General features: G+C 35.8%; 2 protein-coding genes across 5 annotated transcripts; both read right to left on the reverse strand.

Moving 5' to 3' along the window:
• Window positions 1-5,517: 5,517 nt before the first annotated feature.
• Window positions 5,518-10,320, reverse strand: LOC143606921 (RNA polymerase II C-terminal domain phosphatase-like 4). 4 transcript variants are annotated; one of them, XM_077082536.1, is made up of 9 exons: window positions 10,196-10,320; window positions 9,282-9,517; window positions 8,263-8,345; window positions 7,977-8,092; window positions 7,702-7,882; window positions 6,790-7,079; window positions 6,530-6,718; window positions 6,384-6,422; window positions 5,518-5,926 (listed from the first exon to the last, which is right to left on the reverse strand). In XM_077082536.1, exons 2-9 carry the CDS (start codon window positions 9,506-9,508, stop codon window positions 5,612-5,614), a joined length of 1,440 nt encoding a protein of 479 aa, XP_076938651.1. In that variant the 5' UTR covers window positions 9,509-9,517; window positions 10,196-10,320; the 3' UTR covers window positions 5,518-5,611. The 4 variants fall into 4 exon arrangements, with proteins under 4 accessions (XP_076938651.1, XP_076938652.1, XP_076938650.1 ...); XM_077082537.1 differs by having other exon boundaries at window positions 7,977-8,089; window positions 9,282-9,520; window positions 10,196-10,314; XM_077082535.1 differs by having other exon boundaries at window positions 9,282-9,520; window positions 10,196-10,314.
• A 4,163-nt stretch (window positions 10,321-14,483) lies between these two features.
• LOC143606918 (uncharacterized) lies at window positions 14,484-20,129 on the reverse strand. Its single transcript, XM_077082534.1, has 13 exons — window positions 20,016-20,129; window positions 17,139-17,540; window positions 16,788-17,034; window positions 16,563-16,675; window positions 16,298-16,377; window positions 16,049-16,190; window positions 15,857-15,937; window positions 15,639-15,743; window positions 15,365-15,547; window positions 15,187-15,279; window positions 14,975-15,114; window positions 14,824-14,890; window positions 14,484-14,652 (listed from the first exon to the last, which is right to left on the reverse strand). Exons 2-13 carry the CDS (start codon window positions 17,529-17,531, stop codon window positions 14,533-14,535), a joined length of 1,764 nt encoding a protein of 587 aa, XP_076938649.1. The 5' UTR covers window positions 17,532-17,540; window positions 20,016-20,129; the 3' UTR covers window positions 14,484-14,532.
• Window positions 20,130-22,467: the final 2,338 nt, after the last annotated feature.

The following is a 22,467-nucleotide window of genomic DNA, read 5'->3' on the forward strand; positions in this document are numbered from 1 at the left end:
TGAGTAACCACCTTATTATTTCCATTGCTAATCCAAGCTTGGCCCCTTGGGTGGTGTTCTTTGGAACCCTAAGTCCTGAATTGGGTGGTGTTTCTGTATCCTAATTCATCTTAGGTTTTGCCCAATCGATCCAAATGAGCGGTGTTTCTGTATCTTAATTGAGTCGTTTGATTCAAATTCAAATTCCCTATACGTTTTCATACTCTAATTACTATCATTTGGTATCAAAGCCGAAATCAATCGATTCGACTCATAATCTCATTGCTTGTTAGTGTTCAAATTGCTCCTGCATCCCCTCAATACCTGCTGCCTTTTTTTTAATCTCTTAATTTGTTCAATAATGGCTTACGAAACAAGAACTGTTGAACAACAACTAAGAGAATTGGAAGACCAATTTCGTGAACTATCCATCGCCATGCAACAACAGCGGGGTAGGGAATGAACCTCTCCTAGATACCAACTAGAAAATGAAGATGATGATGTTCGTTCGGATGCCGGGGATTACAACCCCTATGGTCGCCGACACCGTGAAGCTTATCACAACAATGATATCAAAGTAGACATACCCGAGTACGATGGACGCTTGGATCCAGATGAGTTTATTGATTGGTTACGCACGGTTGAACGAGTGTTCGACTACAAACAAACACCGGAGGAAAAACGGGTGAAGTTGGTCGCTTTGAAGCTGCGAAAATACGCATCAACATGGTGGGCTAATATCGGTTCACAACGGGAGAAATTAGGCAAGAGTAAGGTCCGTTCATGGTATAAAATGAAGAAGTTGCTTAAAGCCAAATTCATGCCGGTGTATTATCTCCATGAAAACTTCTCTAAACTCCATAATATAAAGCAAGGAACAAGAACCATTCAAGAGCTTTCCCAAGAGTTTGAACACCTTCTTATGAAGTGTGATTTGAACCCTGATGACCCGCAAACCCTTGTGAGATATCTAGGAGCAATAGAACCAAGAATTGCTAATGTGATAGAATTGCAATCGTACTCAACATTGGCTGAACTCACCCTTCTAGCACACAAAGTTGAGGCTCAACAGAAGACTCGAGGCAAGTTAGAGGTGTCCAACTCTTTAGTTAAAGCGGTAGTACCTACACCAAACACTCTTTCCCTTACACCTACTGTTACCATTCCGTCGAAGATGAATGATTCACCTGAGAGTTCAAACACTGCATCAAAGCACGTTTTCGCTGCCAAGGATTTGGGCATATTGCATCAGAATGCTCCAACAAACGTATCATTACTCTAACCGAGTTTGAAGCCTTGACCGGTCCCCATTATAATGACGAACAGATCCAACAACAACCTGCAGAAGAGGTGGTAGTAGGACCTGATGAAGGGGTGTCACACCCCGACTTAGGGCCTAGGCGTGTGACCACGAGTTGGTACCTGTTTTGTAGATATATCTGAGTTTATGGTTAATTTTAGCGGAAGACTTTAGGTTGAATATAATATTAATTTACATTAAAAATTTACTCGGGAATTAAATACCCGAGTATTGGTTTACAAAAGATATGTTTTCATATTACAAGGATTTTTATATCAAAAACGGAGCCATCTTGTACGCGCTTCTATCTTCATTAAGACTCCAATCCTTGTTAATGCTACTTACGCTTAATTACCTGCAATGGGTTGGAAAAATACGTCAGCTATATGCCGGTGAACACGTATGACTCAATAAAACATTTTGAATGACAATATAATACAAATATAGTTTTCTCTACAAGCTCAGCAGAAGCATTTCTACTTCTGGTCTATGTACCACTGCCCTACACACACAATTGTTCCCGAGCCACGTAGCCCTTTTCCGGGAGACTAGTTATGACCATTAGCCCGCGGCCACGTAACCTTAGAATGATTAGGCTGAACGGTTATGTTTGGATCCAGACACGTGTGTATTCGGTCTGAGTTGACTTTATTTTCTATCTTGTATTATAAAGTTTTAGAGATTACTCGATCTCATGTAGACATTGATTGACTCGTTAAGACAAACACCCGTTCGTCTCATTGAGTATAAATATATTTTGACTGATCAAAAAGGTTTGAACGTATTCACCTGTACCGTCGGTGTTGTAAACCTTGACTGATTGATTGTTTGACTGTGAATGATATTAACCTATACATAAATAGGTTCGTATGAATGTTTTGAATGATGTTAAGCTATGATTGTAAGCTTAACCTTGAAATCGTTTATCTTTGATTGTGAATGAAAACACTTAGTTTTATGTGACGTTTGATATAGCATGCTTTGGCCTAATAGGTTATATCACGTTGGTAAGTTTCTCCAGGTAAGTAAACGGGTCCCTCGGTTGATTGGGATTTATGCGAATTACTTTTCCTTAGGCAAGAAACTTACTACTAATGATATCCTCCTTCCAGTTACTACATGCCCGTCAAAATATCTCTTTTGTTTAACATTACTTCATCATGAAGTAACGTTTTATGAAAACATGATTGTGAATGAATATTTGTAACATACGATCAAGGTTAAAGGCCATAGCCTCGATTGATAGTCTAAGCTATAATTCAAATAACTTAAACATAACTCCTACCTTAATTCGGATGTTTAGATTGATAACACAATAAGGCAGGACTTGATCTACTCGCTTATGTGATTGCTAGCTTAATTCCAACTTCGTTTCTTGCACGTATTACAAGAAAATGGCACGTCAGCTCGCTACAGTAACGGGGCACGCCTTTTGATGTTAACTATGTGAAAGTGGAGGTGAAATGGGATGAGGAGAGCTCAATACCCGTCACCCCCCTTGTATAGGCGTTTTTGGACCCTATCGCGATACGTGATAGGTCCCTTGTGGCCCGTCACGTATCGCGACGCCGCCATTTTACACCGCCTTATGCGGTGATGACACGTGGCCTGCCATATTGTGCCACGTGTCGACACGGTTTCAACACGTGTCCGGTGACTCACCAAGCTCATCGCGCTACGCGATGGGTTGATTGTTACCCCATCGCGTATCGCGATGAGAACAGATTTTTAGAATTTGCATTTTAGTCCATGTACTTCTTAAGTTAGTATTTTTAAGTTTAATTTAAGAGGGTTAGGGACGTGGTGTTACAAGGGGACTGCTTGATGGTGCAACGGGTGTTGAATGGAACCACATTTCAAGGTGATAATGTACAAAGAGAGTCCTTGTTTCGTACTCGTTGCACTATACGGAACAAGGTATGTTCACTGATTGTCGATAGTGGAAGCTGTACTAACGCTGCGTCACATTCCTTGGTTACCACATTGAACCTACCAACTGAACCTCATCGTTCACCATATGACCTCCAGTGGCTCAACCAAGGCAAAGTGTTGAGAGTTGCAACAAGAGTTCTAATACCATTTACCATTGGACAGAAGTACAAGGATGAGATTTGGTGTGACATCCTTCCCATGGACGCATGTCATGTGTTATTGGGTCGACCATGGTTATTTGATAGGAGAGTCATACATGATGGACATAAGAACACCTGCTCATTTATTAAAGATGGTCAGAAAATTACCTTAATATCCTTATCACCTGACAACCGTGGTCAGCGAACTCTTTTGGTATCTTCTTTTGGCAAGTCTTTTGTACTTGAGTTTAAACCTACTCCATTAAGTTTGAGGGCAAACTTTATCAAAGGTGGAGAAGATGATAGCAGTAAACCTATTCAAAAGGGGATTGGGCCTGGACCTGGACCAGATATGAAATATGGGTCAAGTGGACAAAATGAGCCAGTGGGTACCGGGTTGAAGTTAATTCAAGTGGAGCCCCATGAGGGAGGTTGAAGAACCCATGGGTTTCCAATACCCACGTTGCCACCATGAGTGGGTTATCCCCACTCCTTTTTCAGTTGTTATGTTCCTGTCTTTTGTTTTAAGCTTTGGCTAGTTGTTCTTTATGTTTTTTAGGTAGTACTTTTATTTGTTTGTTTTCCTAGAATTAGAACGTGGGTAGGGTTCTTTACTTCATATATGTACTGTTATTTTATTGAATGGAGGCAGTTTTGTTATGATTCAGTTATGTTGTTTCTCTCTCGTTGAGTAACCAACTTATTATTTCCATTGCTAATCCAAGCTTGGCCCCTTGGGTGGTGTTCTTTGGAACCCTAAGTCCTGAATTGGGTGGTGTTTCTGTATCCTAATTCATCTTAGGTTTTGCCCAATCGATCCAATTGAGTGGTGTTTCTGTATCTCAATTGAGTCGTTTGATTCAAATTCAAATTCCCTATACGTTTTCATACTCTAATTACTATCATACGCCCTATAAGATGTTGACACGTATTCAAGCTATCCGACAGATTCGTGTTCTAGGCGACATAATAATAAACAATAGAATTCGACGGTTCAGTTCATGCATTCGTCGGATCTGACTGTTTAATTTGTTCGAAAAAATTGAACACTATGGTTGTGTTCTCCTCAAAAAACTAAGCGATTTGCACTATGGATTTGCTTAATTTTGTGGAGAAATAAATAGATGGAGATGGAGGTTGGTTAGGGATTTTTGAGAGGTAGATGATGAAGAATTCTGTCGTATTTATTAAAAATCTGTTAGATCCGACGGTTCTTTAACGAATTCCGTCGGATCAATTAATGCGTTGACACGTGACGCGATTTTAAAGGTCCACAAATTCCGTCGGACAGTGCTGAAATTCCATCAAATCATACAAAAAAATAGACAATTTTAGGGTTTTTTGTACAACATAGGCTATTTCTGAATTTTTTTATCAATCTAGATTGTTTTGGGGATTTTCCATTAATTTAAAGTTATTAGTCTCAAATCAATTAAATCTCATGTCCACGTCTTATCCCTCTATATAACTTGTGGCAACAATACAATTTTCACAAATTCCACATTATATGTTTAAGCATGTTGGCATTTTATTGTAGATATGTTTTTACTTATAGATATATTAGATGTAGCATATATAAGTTTCTTATATTAAGGATTTAAGGAACATGGTTTTAATTATTTTCTTAGCTCACTTTATTCTTCTAGGAACTAAGAAGTATCAAATATTCAAATATTATTTCTCTAGCACACTTTATTCTTCCACAAAGTAGCAAACATGCTTACCATGAATGGAGAAGCTTTTGAACTCGAATAAGTTGTTTCGTCAGCCCTTTTTAGATTGTAAAACAAGTCCTTTATACATTTGTTGATTTTGAGTCATAACACTACTATACATAACCCGTTGAACTCAGCTAAATAGCTCCACAGCCTTAAGCACGAGGAAGCCAAAACTATCAAATGCAAACAGCATAAAGTATAACTATTTTATTTTGTATTATTTTCATAGTTTTCTAATATAATAACGATCCAACTTTTGTTTTATTATAGTTTGTAAAGTTTGTCAAAATTGTGTACCCCATACATGACATCTTGAAAGGTACTTTTTGTTAAATGATGCCTACTGTATGTAAAAATAAATAAATAAAATAAGTAAAGTTACATTTTAGCTCTTCAACTTTAATATAAATCCAAAATCAACCTCCCACTTCCACAGACTTTGCTATACTAATAATAATAATCCCTACCAACATCATTTATAAAAAGTCAAACCTACTCTATTAATAGGTCAACAACTTCTGGTCAAAAGAGAGACAAAGAAGTCAACGGTTGACTTTTATATCTTTCACAGGAAACTTATCCTCTGGTTGCCTCTTCCATAGAAAATTCGCAGCTTCTAGCCATCGCGGTTCAACCAAAAACTTGTTTTCATTTATCGCCCAACGTGACTTCTCGGTTCCAATGTCTGTCGAGATTACATGTGTAACTGATGAGTCGACCTCGGTAGAACACGTAGCTCCTAATCTCTCTGCCATCATCCATAATTGATGATTATCCGCCTGAAATTTTGTTGGGAAAACACGGCTGAATACAATTTTACACCCCTTTAGAACCTCACTCCGAACCACACTCAACATCTGCATGATAATTACACATATTAATAATTCCATTATTAATTTAATATAATAAATATAAGGAAAATTGGTTTTAAATAATCCCAACTATGACCTATTGGCAATTAACAGCCGGTAGCGGTCCCAACTAAAAGTGTATTTGTTTCCAACGGTCCGCGACTAACGGATAGTTAACTCCGTCCGTTAGTCTTATGCTTACGTGGCACGTTGAGTTGTCAAAAAGATCTATGTGGCATGACTACATGGCATCAGACTAGGTGCGCCACATAAGCATCAGACTAAAGAAGTAGACTAAAGAAGTTAACTGTCCGTTAGTCGTTGGAAACAGATACACATTTAGTTGGGACCACAACTAGCCAAGTGTGAAGTTGGCGCTATTATTTGCCAATAGGTCATAGCTAGGATTATTTAAAACCAATTTTCCTAAATATAAATAAATAATCATTAAATTGAATCTCACCTGTCTTGCATCTCGGCCTGCAAAATTCTCCCCAAGTTCCTATTTTAATATCATTAACAAAGTGGTACACTATTATTATTTGTATAAACTAACCAAAAAGATTAAAACCAAGTTGCCAAAAAATATTATTATTTACCAGGACATACCGGGTCAAAAAACATACTGTGGACCCGTTTAAGGACTTCAAGAACAGTGGCAAGAGCACCATCAGTATCACTTTCATCACTTCTCAATTCAGAAAGAGATTTAGCTTTGTAACCAAATTGTTTACAGCTTGAAGCAAAGAAATGATATCTTTCCATTGAAATCAAATTATCCTTATGCTTCGACCATACCTAAAAAGAAACGAAATCAATCACGTGACGAATGACGAATTTGTTTTAAAAAGATAAATAAATAGGCTTACTTGTTCTGTGTCATCAAGGATCAAAACAGCACTTTCTTGTCCTAATACTACATCGAGGCCTTTTTGATGTTTTTGAGTGCAGTCACCTTGTGCGATGACTCTAGAGTCAAAGTAAACCCGACCGGGATCGAGTAAATTTGCCATTTCTAATGCATATGCGCGCTCCCCCATAGTGTAAATGTACATTTCAAAAAGATTACTTGCTTCTTTCAGAAATGTGTGAACAAATGGCCTCAATTTTGTTGCCATGTGCATGAATGGTAATCTAAATAGATTGTCTTTTAACACATCTGCGATTACAAATATGACGATATGCCCATGATTAGAAATGATAATATTACTTCCCCTTTTGAAAAGAAAAATAATTATATGCTTGCCATTAATGAATATTTTTTAATGGAACTAAAAGTTAAGAACTTTATTATGCATATAAAGCAAAAGAATAGTTTACGAAACCATCATTTTTTTAAAAAAAATACTACTGATACAAATTACTAGAGGTGTGTAAATGGTAATTTCCAGTCATTCATTTATTGTTGGACCAATTCGGGTTATTGTTCTATATCTAATGAATCAATCGGAAAATATAAAAATTAACCAGCACATAACCTTAAAAGATAACTACTTAAATGAATCAAACGAGTCAAAAGTTGTCCAAATTGTATTTTGAATGCACAAAACCTCGAGAATGAATCTTTTTATTCAATAAATTAAATATTATTGAAGGAGCATAAATTTTTTCACCATATTTGACGCAATTACCACTAGCAAAATATACTAGAAATTTTAGACAAATGAAGTGATTTGGACCAAACAACCCGTTATCACTGTTCATTTCGCCACCTCCACAAATTATTTACACGGGAACAAATTGTTAAAAGTAAAAAAAAGAGAAAAAAAACATAAACTTACCTTGCATTGGATCATTTGGGTCCATTAAGTATCCTTCATCTTGAGTTAAGTCGGAAAACCTGGTTGAGTTTAGTAAGGTGTGGTCTAAATCAAGAACCAAGTAAAGCTTTTTACGTCTTAACAAAGATTTTAAATCTTTGTCGCGCAGACGAGCAATTTCATCATTGGCAAGTCTCAGATCCTGCAATATTATTATAGGGTTAACTAGTTACACATGTTTGACATTTATGTAAGAAAGTATACATAGTATACCAAAAAATAATAACAATAATAACCTTGTGTATATAACTAAATGGCACACCAGATTGAGTATCCGATTTCTCTCCACATTTTACGCACATTCCACCTATAAAACCAGGATGTGTGCATGTATTCTCCTTCACTGATACTTCTGAGCATAATAATTAACAAGGATTACAAAAACTTGTACATGATGTTTTAAAGAACTCCATAAATATTTTATTTGCTTCATAAAGATATATTTTTTTATTCTTTTCTCTAGAAGATAGAAATAACATAATAAAAAGAAAATATAGAAAAAAACTGGAATAGAAACATCACCTAAAACTTCTGTTTGTTCTATATGAGATGTTGAACCATTAGGTTCTTCTGTACCATCCAGTGTAATCTTCCTTCTCTTTGTCCTGTGGAAGACCAAACCATTTAAAACAACCAAAATAACTTATACGTATATATAGATATAACAAGGATAACTTCTAAGATTTGTAATATCTGAATACAAAAGTATGCTATCAGCCATATGTGACTCGTTACTACTTCCCCTCCATCCTAAGAAGTTTGTCAGAATTACTTTGCATGCATAATTTCACAATAGTACTTAGAAAGCATTTGCATCATGACATAATAGGAGAGATTTAAAATAACTTTTGAATTGCAAAATGAATCCCTTGAACCAAAACTGATATCTTAAAACACAAGGTATTTTCAGCTCAACTTCACAAAGTAGTGCGCGCTTGGTTTAAAAAACTGAGAGGCGCTTTTAAGGCGTTTGGGTACCTAAAGTCGAGGCAAGAACTCATGTATGCTAGGTGTTGCTCTATGTACAGCCAACTAAGCTTTATATACAACTAGAAGCTACATCTCTCAACCTTTTATCAAGTAAAGCTTCATAATTTCATCGCTTTGATTGTTTTTACATACCAGCCTTACAGACCCTAAATTTCTTTTTACCAATTTGGCCTATTTTCCAAATCACTTCGCGTTGCATTCAGCCTTTTAAAACCAAGCAAGCACGCACGCAAAAGGTTTGCAAACAGTATGGATGCATAACACCCCTATATACAAGATGGAGTTCACTATTGCATTCAAGCACCAAAAAAATCAATTTAGCACATGGCGTTCTGACCTTACAACTTTGTATCTATATTTAAGCCTATTAACCATATGTGAAAAATCCATCTCAGTAACATGTTAATTACTATTAGTTAAGAGTTATATCTTACCGAAGACAGTAAAACACCTAATAACCTAATTCTTACAAGTACAAATCATAGATTAGCTATCTATGCATACTATTTTCTGCAAGTAATTTAAACGAGTGAAACAGTGTTATTATGTACCTTTCAATAAGTAAACTTCTCTCTTCATCATCATCATCATCACCACCACCACCATCATCACTATCACCACCATCATCATCATCACCATCTTCATCATCTTCTTCTTTGTCTTCTTCCTGTTGAGGAACCATATCCGAAGTGGAATCCAACTCCAACTCCCCATCCAGAAACGCAGCAAAATCATCACTGCTTGATGAGTTCACCGGCGATTCATCAACGAGACTCATTTAATATACCTACTATCCAATTCACAGTAAATATTACATAATTAGCAAAACATTCACTAACAAACTATGCAGTCAATATCGGTGCTATACCGGTTATCAATATATTGGTCAAAATATCGGTACCAATAATATCGGCGATATTGACTAATATATCACCGGTTTTCCCGATATCAGTTTTTTAAGTCTTGGTTGTCCATTTTTAGTGTTTAATGTTAGTGTTTTAAGTCTTTAATAAGTTCCTACTTGTTACAATTGTTATTGTTTTACAAATTGCAAACGGTTAATTTGTTAATGGTAGGAGAGTACACCGAATCGTTAGTGTGAAATAGCTTTATATATAAATAAATTCTGCACAATGTTAAAATTACCGATTTCCCACAGCGATAACCTATATCTCAAATATCGGTCCGACTTTCTACAGCAAAATAGCCCTAAAATGTTGCAACAGCTTCTATACATAAGAGGTTTAAAGCTTTCTAGGGTTTCTATTCATATCTACACTTACAGGCACCTTAATTAAACCAATCTTAAATCTATTTAGTTTCAAATTAATAATAATAATAATAATATGTGTAACTAACTTTAACAGAATGAACTAAAGCTATATTAATATTAATATTAATATTATCCTCGAGTGAACAAATATTATTAATATTATTATTATTATTATCATTTGTTGATACTTACGGGAGAATATGATGTAGCTGCTTCTGGAAGAAAGCCGAAGCGATGGTGTCACCGGCGCCGGAGAAAGTTGACGTTCGCCGGAGCAAAAGTACGACGGAAGACGGCGGTGGCTAGATAGATCGAATGGAGTTTATTATTATTAGTATTTGGTTGTATGAATTGTTATAAAAACATTGATGGATGGGTTTAAATTTATAAAATCATACGGGCCTGGTTAAATGTCCATACACTGAAATTAATAATCTGGGCCTGCTGTTTGTGTTTGTGTTTGTGTATAAGACCAAAACTGTGGTGTAAGTTGCACAAATCGGGTTTTTCAAATACCCGGTTTTGGGTATGAAACGGGATTCGGGTATAAGCGGGTATTGAAAAATCAGGTATTGGCAATACCTAAGTCGGGTTCGGGTTTAGGTCCAGGTATTGCCTCTAAAAACCATACCCTATGTATCAGGATCGGGTTCGGGTATGTATGGATACAAGTATTCTAAAAACAGGTATTTGAATACCCTATTTTCTGGTATTGAAAAAAAAAACATATTTTTGGGTTTTTTTTGGGTATTTTTCAGGTATAGATTGGATTTTTTATGGGGTTGCGCTTTTTATGGGTATTTTTCGGGTATAGATCGGGTATTTGAAAAACCTGATTTCAGGTATTGGGAAAACCGGTTCCATGTTCGGAATTGGTTCCGGTTTTCGGGTATTACCGGGTACCGAAATGCATACCCTATTCGTACCCTACGGGTAGGGTCGGGTTCGGGTATTAAAAACCCGGGTATAAAATAATCGGTTCCGGGTTTTTTTTCCGGGTCCGGTTCCAGTTGCGGTTTTTTTGTGCACCTCTACTGTGGTGTAGAGGTGAAAAAACCAGGTATTTTTATGAACCGGTTATGATTATTGTCAACAAAAGTCAAAACCGGACCGAGTATTTTCTAGTAAAATTTGAAAGATCGCATGGGCCTGGTAAAAAGCCCATGAACTGAAATAATATGGGGCTGGTGTTTGTGTATCAGACCAAAAGTGTGGTGGCCGAACCAGGTTTTTTAAGGAACCGGAGCTGGTTACGGGTGTGATCAACAAAATTCATTAACAAGGTATGGTAGGAATCGATTCTGGGTATGGTCAAATTTTTTACGGGGTTTGACCGGTTTTGGCCAGGTTTTGACCGGGTAGAAATGAAATCAGTTCCAGTAGGTCCGGATTGGTTCTGATTTAGGTACAGTTTCTCTGAGAAACCAAAAGTTGATTCGTACATGTGAGCTAGGTTAGGTTCGGAACTGGATTTTATGCCTACCTCTAATTATATACAAAAGAAAGAAGGGAATAAATATTCCTTGATTAGTAAAATTAGTTAAACAATTACCTATTGGACTCTTAACTATTTAGCAAAATCAAACTGTTAAGACCAAAAAATTAACCAAAAAAAGGCGGTTATGTTTAAGTGAATATGATTAACTAACAATTGGGTTATGGTTACAGTTAATATGTCTCCATTAACCAACTTTAATCGAACCTTGTATGATTATGTTTTATTTTTCAAATTTTATACCTCTATTTGCATCTTTTATGCCTCTATTTCTAGCTTCAAACATTTAAATTTATGCTACAACTATCTATAAGTCTATAACATAGCTTGGTACACCAAAACCAAGCTTGAAACCAACATGTTTCATTTTAGAAACTTCATAATTAAGCTTGGAACACCATAACTAAGCCAGTTTCAATCGGAACATTGAAATAAAAACTAAAAATGCATTGGACAATTAACGAACTTAACCGAGACCCTTAACCGACGGTAAACCAACCTATGGTTGACCGACTATTCCCTTATGGTTAGCTAGTTTTCGATAACCCAACCTTGATTACGTTTATAGTTAAGCCCTTATAACCAAATCAAACCGACTTGTCAGACCGTTACGCCAATGTATAAAAGTACATAAAATATTTAATTTTTAGTTGAATATAGGAAGAGTCTCATACCAAATCTCCAATGTCATCGTGCCATTACTATCACCACAACTGGCTTGGTCGTGGCTAAGACTTGTAGACTTGTTATTTGGTTGAACCAACTTTAATATTATATGTTGACTTGTTTAACTAAATACGCTTACTTGCCAATGAACTTGGCTTCAAATCATATAAACTTAACCTGCACCCACCCACCCACCCACCCACCACACGTTGACCATATTCAAATCATTTATTCACTATATATATTAACCATCTACACAAACATAAGTTGTAAGTTGTATTGTTGTAACACATCTATATTTCATATTCTTTCACCTTAGTATACAAACAAATATGAATTCATTTCATGATTCTTCAAGTCCTGTTGATGACGACGACACAACGTTTTACCAAGAACTGACTAGACAAATATTGATGCTTACGGATGAAGACGATAATGATGACAAAGGTTTACAACGAAGGCCGGTGGTTTATGGTGGTGTTGGTTTGAGACCAGTGGCTAGGAACTACTATAGTTGGTCAGAGACCGAGAGGTGTTCGGTCCCTAGTTTGATGGAGAGGTTGTGGGCTACTGGCGGTGGAGGCACCGGGGTTTTCATACCTAGTGGTGCCACCACCAGCCGCTATGGCAAGAGGTCCGGTAGGAGAAGGTATAATAATAATAAGGCAACAAAGAGTAATGATATAAGAGTGTATTCGGCAGGAAAAACGATGCATGGTTGATTAGTATAAGTTCTTGTGTTTGATAAAAACTTGCATAGATTAATAAAAGTTTTTATGTTTTATTATTTTTGTTTTTTGTATTATTAATATGGTCTATCCTTTGTTATTTTACATATGTGCAAACCAACAATATTTTTCATCGGAAGAAAACAGAAGGTGTTGTGTGAAGTTTAACTGAAACTCACAAAGTAAGAAATTGTTATGTAATAAGTTGGCTTGTCTATGGGAGTATAGGGTGTAGCCGTGTGGAAAGTCAGTGTGAAAACTGTCACGTAGGCATCACAACATTCAAACAGTTTTTAAATGAATTAAAAGCCCTAGTTTGCATTTCTTAATTTTGAACTGGAAATTCAGTGTGAAAACTGTCATGTAAGCGTCACATCATTCACACAGTTTTCTTTAAATGAATTACACACCATAGTCTATATTTCTCGATATATTGAATTAACTTTATTGCAGGGGAGAAACGGTTCTTCATTCACAACGCCGCGGGTCAAGACCCATCTCCACAACGCACCCAAAGTTGTGCACGTTACCAACGATCGGGTCCTTCGAGATGACTATACTAGTGAGTCCACCTTTCAATGATTTGATGATTTATCCAAACATTTACCATGTTTGACTCGTACTCAACCGAGTTTAGCCTGGGTACAATCAGTGGCGAAGCTTGAACATACACGTCGAGGGGGCTGAACTCAATATCTATAAAAAAAATTCATAGACTAGAGGGAGGCGAGCTCAAAATTTCGATCGGAAACGGATGAATTTGTACCATGTATAAAATTTTCAGCTAAAAAAATATAAATTTACACTGCCGAGCAAAAAAAAGGAGGCCGGACTCAAAATTTGGATCGGAAACGAGTAAATTTACACTATGTATAAAAATTTTCGGACAAAAAGTGGATAAATTTACACTACCGAGCAAAAAACCAAGGGCGCGGGCTCAAAATTTCGATAGAAAATGAGTAAACTTACAATATGTATAAAAAACTTCGGCCAAGAAAAGATAACTTTACACTACTAAGCGAAAAAACGGAGAGAGGCAGGGCCACCCCTGGCCCCAACTAAAGCTACGCCCCTGGTTACAATGTCAGGTTCGATGAACAGGCTACTTGAAGTCAACAAAACTACGATGATGGTTAGAAATAGCATTGGTTGTTCTAGTAAAATGTAAGCGAAGGCCGGAAAACACACATTGCGGTTATTAAGGTCCATGTTTTGTTGGTGTGTTATTTGAGTTTTAGTAGAAAGAGATGTTTTGTTCTATTTTGTTAACATGTATAGATGGTACAATATAAAAATTAAATTTCTTTAAAAATAAAAAGCACACCTCAAAAAACGGTCGTTGCCCTTTACGGCGTAAACCACACTCACGCCCTTCAGCGTTATGTATCCTAAATCCAAACCTATTAAGCCAACAACAACAATGGGTATATCATTCAATTTCCATAAATCCTAAATCCACAAACCAAGCACACCCGAAGTCATGCCACACGTTTCACACAACGCCATTTAATTCTCATGCAATAAAAAGAGGTATGGTAGCTAGTTTTTGACATTATTGCAATACACATGCGAGTGGCGAAATTAAAGACAATAATACTAGAACCAACCACAATCAGAAAAATGCACCTTTATAAAATTGTTTAGCTAGACATCATCACTTGATCAATCGATTGAAGAGCTTGGTTCGCAAAATAACGCACGTCCACATCTGGGTCCTCTGCCAGCTCTACCAGGCATGGCTTGATGCTTTTCTCAACCACCTGGATCATATGTATAGTTTAGTTTAAAAGTGCATATATCAGACGGTTCGGGTTGACAGTTGTTAGTCCACTTTCAAAACTTATTTTTCGCAACATCTACATAGTAACATAACAAGAAAAAACCAAAAGATCGAAGAATGACAGAATATAATATGATATAGTAACACTTACCGAACGGTCAACTATAGGAACTAGTGATTGCAGCACTTTTGCAACATTAAACTTAATATTCGGCACTCTGAAAAAGAAAAACATCAATTATACATATATAACAAAAAAGAAAAAAATAATAAATATTCAACAAATGCAAATATGCAATCACCTGTCCTTTGATGCAGCAACAACTACAGGAAGGAGTTTAGAGCAAGTGATCTCTGAGCCCATAACAGGGGCCAGTAAAGAAATAGCACGAAGAACCGTCATACGATACAAGTAATGCGGGTTCTTAATCATATCCAACACCTAACAAAAAAACAATAACATAAATTACACATAGTAAACGACTAGGTCAGCCATGAGAGTGAAGACTCAAACCTGTGGTACTATGTGCTGCATTGCCCAATCTGGGCCGAATTCCTCTGCAAGGCGTTTTAAGTTATTTGCAGCGGCATCTCTGATAGAGTAAACCTGTAAAACACAACATTAACTGTAAGCCACAAAAGAAATAATAGCTATAATAAGAACATAAAAGAATATATTAAAGGTAAATAACCTTGTCTTGTAGCCATTGCATGCAAAGAGCACCAAGTTTATCATCGAAAAATCCTACACCTAATTGGCTAGCCAATAGAGGTATGTACTCAATGATTGCCAAACGAACTCTCCAATGTCTATCCTCTGCAAGTTCAACAATTGCAGGCAGTAAAGATTGAGACAAAAGATCAATTCCAATAACCTGTACAAACAGCCAAACAATATGAGACAGTTTATAAAAAACAGGTCCAAGTATTAAGAAAAAGTATCAAAAAAAAGATATATTTTAATACCTGGTTCACTTGATCTAGCTTGCTAATAATATTGAGACGTACATCAGGAAACTCGTCTTTTAGAAGTGAAAGAAATATAGGAAGAAGTTGCTCGATTGTTGCCTCCTGCAATGTACCAACAGAAACTATTAAAACTTGTCATACACACAATATCAAATATCCTATTTTTTTAAAATACATACATCTTCTAGAGGAAGTATAATTGTAAAACTTATTACCTTTCCTAGAACGGGAGCCATGCCCATTATAACAGATGCAAGAGCAGACCTAACATGCTGAGAAGAATCCGATGACAACTCCTACACAATAATAAAATTAACACATTATTTTTTCTTAAAATTCAAGAAACAAGAAACATCTGTAATTTATGATAAAGATTAGAAAAATATGTGCTTTTGCCAACAATACACCTTTACACATGGAAGAATATGCTGAATTGCATGTTCCGGGCTAAGAATTCTACTGAACTTGGTAACTTTACCAGCAGCTGCAATGCGCACTTCAGCTTCGTTATCACGAAGCAGTCTCACGTATGCTGGGACCAATTCCGTCCTAAAATAATAAACAAAATTAGCATATATAATAACTGGTATAAAAATTAAAGATCACACAAATGCTCTTATTCAGTATAGAAGTGCATTGCTTCAGTTTAAACATACTTTGTTGGTTCTGGGCCCACAGCTTCGCATAGTTCGTACAATTGATTAGCAACCATATAGCGTACACGCCAAGATTTGTCCTGATTTAAAAGAAACCATTCAAACAGTAAGTATTCTAAGGAAAATACTCTACAGTGGTTAGTTAAATAGAATTGATGTGCTTGGAAATAACTACTCACATCTATCAAAATCAAAAAGAACAGAAAATAACCCAAGACTCGGTAAAATATAAACAATCGTGATATATGTAAAAAAAAAGGCCCACCTGAGAAAAATTAACAATGACAGGGAGAATATGTGCAACACAGTCTTGGGGTTCTAGCAACTTCCCAAGAGAAGCACAACCCTCAACAGCTAGTAAACGAACTGAATCTTGATCTGTAACAAAAAGAAAACGATGAGTTGCTTTCATCACAAGTTATTGTTCATCAGATTAATTGACCTAACATCTAAAACATAAACCATCAAACATTGAAAAAAAACAATTTACCATCTTGTGTAAGATCCTCAAAGATTTGCATGATGTCAGTCTTGAGATGAGCAGGCTCCACAGTAGCAGCAAACTTCCCCAAATTTGTAGCAGCAGCTCTCCGAACCATTGGCATGTCATCTTGACATAACTGACTAAACACTGTTCTCAGTTCAGCCTTCAACGGCTCTGATGCACTAGGATAAGCAATGTGAAACAGCCCACAAGCGGAAACCCTAGCAGTGAACCATTCACCACCTGCCAACCTCTGCAAGCATAAAAATAATCACAAAAGGTGAAAAATAAAGAACTTTATAATCCAAGTATGAAGCAAGATTAATAATATGTGATTACAAAATAAACCAAACCAACCTTAACTAAAGGCACAAAATAATCAACCAAATCAGATTCTCTCATTTGTGATCCAATCCTGCACAGTGACTCCACAGCTTTGTCCCTTACACAAGTCTCTTCAACCGTACATAAGGTTTCGAGAGGAGGTAATAACACATGTGCAAACTCAACTCCTCCAACATAAGGAATGAAAACACCCAGTTCCTCAGCCATTGCAAGAAGAACTTCATCATCATCGTCATTGTTCTCACTCAAAAAAGGAATCAATTCCTTCCTGGTCCTCTCCTCCCCTAAAGCACGAGCAATTGTAGATAACCTTCTAATAGAGTTCAACCGCAGTTGGATATCATCGTTCTTCAACTCGTCTATCAACACCGCTATGGGGTACAAAGGCTCGTCAACCATCGACATTGTTTAAACCTAAACCTACAGTTAATAAGAAAATTGAATAAATTAAACTCTGATTTCTCGACTTTTCGTTAAAAGTAAAATCGACCAAGATATTAATTTATACATTGTTTAAGCCTACACCTAACAGTAATAATATGAGAAAACTTAAGAAATTAATTTCTGATTTTTCAGCCTTTTCAGTATAAATAAAACCGATGACAGCATCGGCAGTTAAGATCAGTAAATTATTTACACATTGTTTAAACCTGAACCTAACTGATAGGAAAATCAATCGGTAACGGATAGAAATTGAAATCGAAACTAAAACGGATAGTTCAACGGCTCGTTTTAGGATACAGACACACCACCGAATTAAACCGAAGGGCGTCTAACACGCGTTTAGGATACAGATATCACCACCTAAACTTGTGATTAGATTCCAAAGATCACCATTCAAGTTGCCACACTTGAACTAGCATTGGAGAATCAATTTTACTCAAAATCCATTGAGATAAAATTAACACAATATAATTTTAATCAATCGTAAAACTTCCATTCATTACTTAAATTTTTGATACATATAGGAAAACACAAAAAAAACTAACTCAAACATGACCCCACAATTTAAGGTAATAACCAACTGCAGGATCGTGAAACATAGGAAACTAAAGACAATAAAATGAAAATATGACAAAATAAATAAAACATGTTGCATGGCAAAGACGTGGCTATAACTGGGTCATGGGCTCACTGCGGGTAGTCGGGTTCAGGTGTGGTTAAGGGCATGATCAAATTGACCCACTTGATGAACCGGACCTTATGTATAACACTAACAGTAATATGAACTAGCTAAATTACTTTAAACATTGTTTCAACCTAAGTGTAACAGTAATAAGAGAAAATTTAAGAAATTAATTTATGATATCTTGACGTTTTTCCTAGAATGATGTAAATTACTTAACACCTTATGAGAAATGAAAAAAATTAAGAATTTAATTTCTGATTTATTGACCATTTTTGGTACAAATGAAACCAACCACAGTACCAGCAGGCAGTAATTAAGATCAGTTAATTAATATCCAATACTTCAAATGGATTAACCCTAAACAAATGTGAAAATGTTTAATATCTGATTTCTCGACGTTTTCAGTAGAATGAAACCGGTGACAATATCAGCAATTACGATCAGTTAAATAATTTACACATCGTTTAGGCCTAAACCTGGCAGTAATATGAGAAAACTAATGAAATGAATTTCAGATTTCTCGACCTTTTCGGAAGAGCTGAAATCAATGACGGTAATCACAGTATCAGCATTTAAGATTAAACCTAAACCTAACAGTAATATGAGAAACGAAAAAATTTAAGAAGTTAATTTCTGATTTATTGGCCATTTCGGTATAAATGAAATCGACCACAGTACCAGCAGGCAGTAATTAAGATCAGTTAATAACTATCCAATACTTCAAAGGGATTAACCCTAACAAATGCAAAAACGTTTAAACTTAACAGTAATTTGAAAAAATTGTAGAAACTAATATCTGATTTCTCGACGTTTTCAGTAGAAATGAAACCGGTGACAATATCAGCAATTAAGATCAGTTAAATATTTTACCAATGTTGTAAAAGTAGGTCTCCAAGGCCCAGTACTCCCCGAGTACTCACTACAAGGTATGGCACCGAGGAGAGTTTCTTCAACTCCGCCTAGTTACTAAGAATCGATCAAATATGGTCAAACTCAGCCAGACAGTATCACATCTAGTCGGTTAACTTGGGCCGATTTTGACTTAAAAAATAAACCATAATTCATATTTCTATAATATTATAAGAAAATATCACTTTTTTTAGTTAATGATTAGCAATAATTTAGTATTTAAAAATGTATTTCTTTTTATTTATATTGATATTCAATTATTTTGTTATAAATATTAGTATACTTATAATGTTTGACATATATATAATATCAAAAAATTAATTTTCCTTATATTTACCATTTCCGAGTACTCTCTCCGAGTCAAGTACACCCAAATTCCCAACCGGCCGCCTAGGGTCCGCCTAGCGAATTTTGCAACCTTGTAATTTACACACCGTTTAGGCCTAAACCTAAGAGTAATATGCGAAAACTAACGAAATGAATTTCAGATTTCTCGACCTTTTCGGTAGAACTGAAATCGATGACAGTATCAGCAGTTAAGATTAAACCTAAACCTAATTGATAGAAATGAAATCAGTAAATTAATAGACAACAGTTAAACATATTATTAACCCTAACGAATGTGAGATCCGGATATAACCTAAAATAACAAATAAATCTAGAGGCGAATTAACCCTAAGTCAATTGACCGTGTAAAATCATGAAATAGGATAATCGGATAATCGATGCTTCTAGAACATGAAAGCTAGGGTTAACTAGGTGTTATCAATTTACGTGTAAAATTGGATCGAATAAATCGAAAATGAAACGATTAAACTGTACGGAATCGAAATGGAAGAGATGAATGTTACCGGCGGTGAGGTCGTAAGATTCGAAGCAGCTTCTGGTTGGTTCGTTGAGCACCACAAAAGGTAAAGCAAGCGACTTGGTATTCTACGGAAATAATAATAATAATAATAATAATAATTATTATTATTATTATTATTATTATACCAAATGAAATCACACGTACGTCGGTTTCTCCAAACTGATATTTTTAAGCTCCCTACAGTGTATTTAATATTTATTAATAGTTTTTTTTTCAAATATACATTGCTTTTTGATACGAGAAAAACTCTCACCTAAGGTTAGAACTCGCCTAGTGTTTCATTGGTGCCACTAAAGTCTGAAACTATGGGGGTGTTTGGCCTAGCTTTTATTTTTTAATTTATGCTTATATCCTTACACAAATAAGCTAAAAAACCATATTCAAGTAAGTTTCTTTAAATTAACCTGTATAAGCCAATAAGCTTAAGCTTAAAAAACTAAACCAAAAGCCAATTTAAGCTTATTTTGTAAAGAAAAGCTAAAAAGCTAGGCCAAACACCCCTTATATACCGAGAGCAGAAATCGAACATGAATCACATAGAACACCAAATCTATTCCTTATCACTCTCTACAAACTCATATCAAACCTAGGTTACATGTATTAATAAATTACTATGTTATAAAGTATTTAAATATTGTATAAATCCAAAGTATGTGTAATTGTGTATTCGGCTAAAATGTTATTACATATCATAATTCGTATATTATAAACTAGAAATGGAGATATGATCAAACGTTATTACTCTGCGACGTATCATTTTCATAATCAAAACATATTCGACTTTTTAATTCGGCCATTTCGACTTTCTTATGCTACTCAACGGGTCCCACCAGAACTGTAAATGAGGCGATTGAAGTCGTGTCGAGCCAAGTTAGACTTAAGCTTAAAGTTAACAAGCAGAAATACTAAGCTCAAATAGCTAATTATATTTTTTAAAATTATAATTCTTTCTTTTATATTATTTACACATATTAATGTAAATATGTTTCTAACATACAAATTGTTGTTCACTTTCAAATCCCAAGTTTAGAGATGTTTAAATAACCAGTGATCCAAACAAAGCTCAAAAGAACCACTCAAAATTAGCTGATATACAAACCGAGCCAGCTTGGCTCGGCTTGTTTACAAATCAACCCAAGCACGAGTAGATCCAACCTCAACTCGGTTCAACTCGTTAACTATGGGTATGCAGAAAACCGAAGACCAAACCGAAACAAAAAAAAAAACAAACCGGGCGGCGGTTTGGTTTTGAACTTTAGAAAAAATCGAAATATTGGTTTTGGTTTGGTTTTGTATTTTGTAAAGAACCGAAAAAACTAACCGAACAAAAATAACAAAGATCGAAATAACCATAATATCTTAACCGTAACCATTAAAACAAAATTTGTCAATGGTTATTTGTTTAGTTAGTGTCATTTTAGTACATGTGGTTTGATCAACTACGCAACTTTAGTACTTTTTTTGAATTTTTCGCAACTAGCTACTCCATGTTTCAAAAACTGGTCATTTTAGTACTTTTTCGTAACTCCGTTTAATTTGTCCGTTAAGTCAAGAGCATAATGGTAACTTTAGTTATTTCATTCCCTATCTTCTACCTAACTCCCCCTTTTTCTCTTTTAAAACTCATTTCCAAAATCCAAGCAAACCCTAATCACCAAATCCAAACCTCAAATATCCGATACACGACACTAGAGCTACAGATTGAGAGTACAACTTAAGTCTTTTTGCATTCCCATAAGATGTTACTGGTGGCGGAAAGTCTGGTGGGCGGTGTTAGGGTCAGTAGCGGCGGTCCGAGGGTGGCTATGGTAGTTGCGTTTCGGTGGTCGTTAGGTTATGGTGGTTGTTTTGTGGTGATTGTGTAGGTCGTCAAAGGTTGGACGGTGGAAGACGGTGGTGGTGGCCGAAATAAAAGAGAAAGGGATGTGGTTTCCGGTGGTGGGCGGTTGTGGATTTGACCGGAATTGTTGTGGTGGGGGTTCCAGTAGTAGATATTCTAAGGGGGTGGTTGTGGATTTAAAAGGAGATGTGATGGTATCTCGTCGGATTTGGTGGTCGGAGCATAAGAGAGGAGATAGAGATAGAGAGAGAGAGGGTGGTGGTGGTGGTGGTGAGGAACTTATAGACAAAGAGAAAGATGTGAGAGAAAGATGGATGAGGCAGATGAAGACGGGGAGAAAAAAAAGAGAGAATATAATGAAATTACAAAAGTACCCCTAAGTTAACGAATAAAATAAACGAAGTTAAAAAAAGGTACTAAAATTGCAAGTTTTAGAAAAGTTAGGTAGCCATTTGTGAAAAATTCAAAAAAAGTACTATAGTTGCGTAGTTGATCAAACCACAGGTACTAAAATGGCACTTAGTCTGTAATTGTCTATGCTATTTATAACACATGGTTAATAACAAATATATTTAACAACAAATATGTTGCCCGT

This window comes from Bidens hawaiensis, unplaced genomic scaffold (genome assembly GCF_021521415.1).
Source record: "Bidens hawaiensis isolate Kalapana, Puna unplaced genomic scaffold, B.hawaiensis_p1.1 tig00078378_1, whole genome shotgun sequence".
Lineage (NCBI taxonomy): Eukaryota > Viridiplantae > Streptophyta > Magnoliopsida > Asterales > Asteraceae > Bidens > Bidens hawaiensis.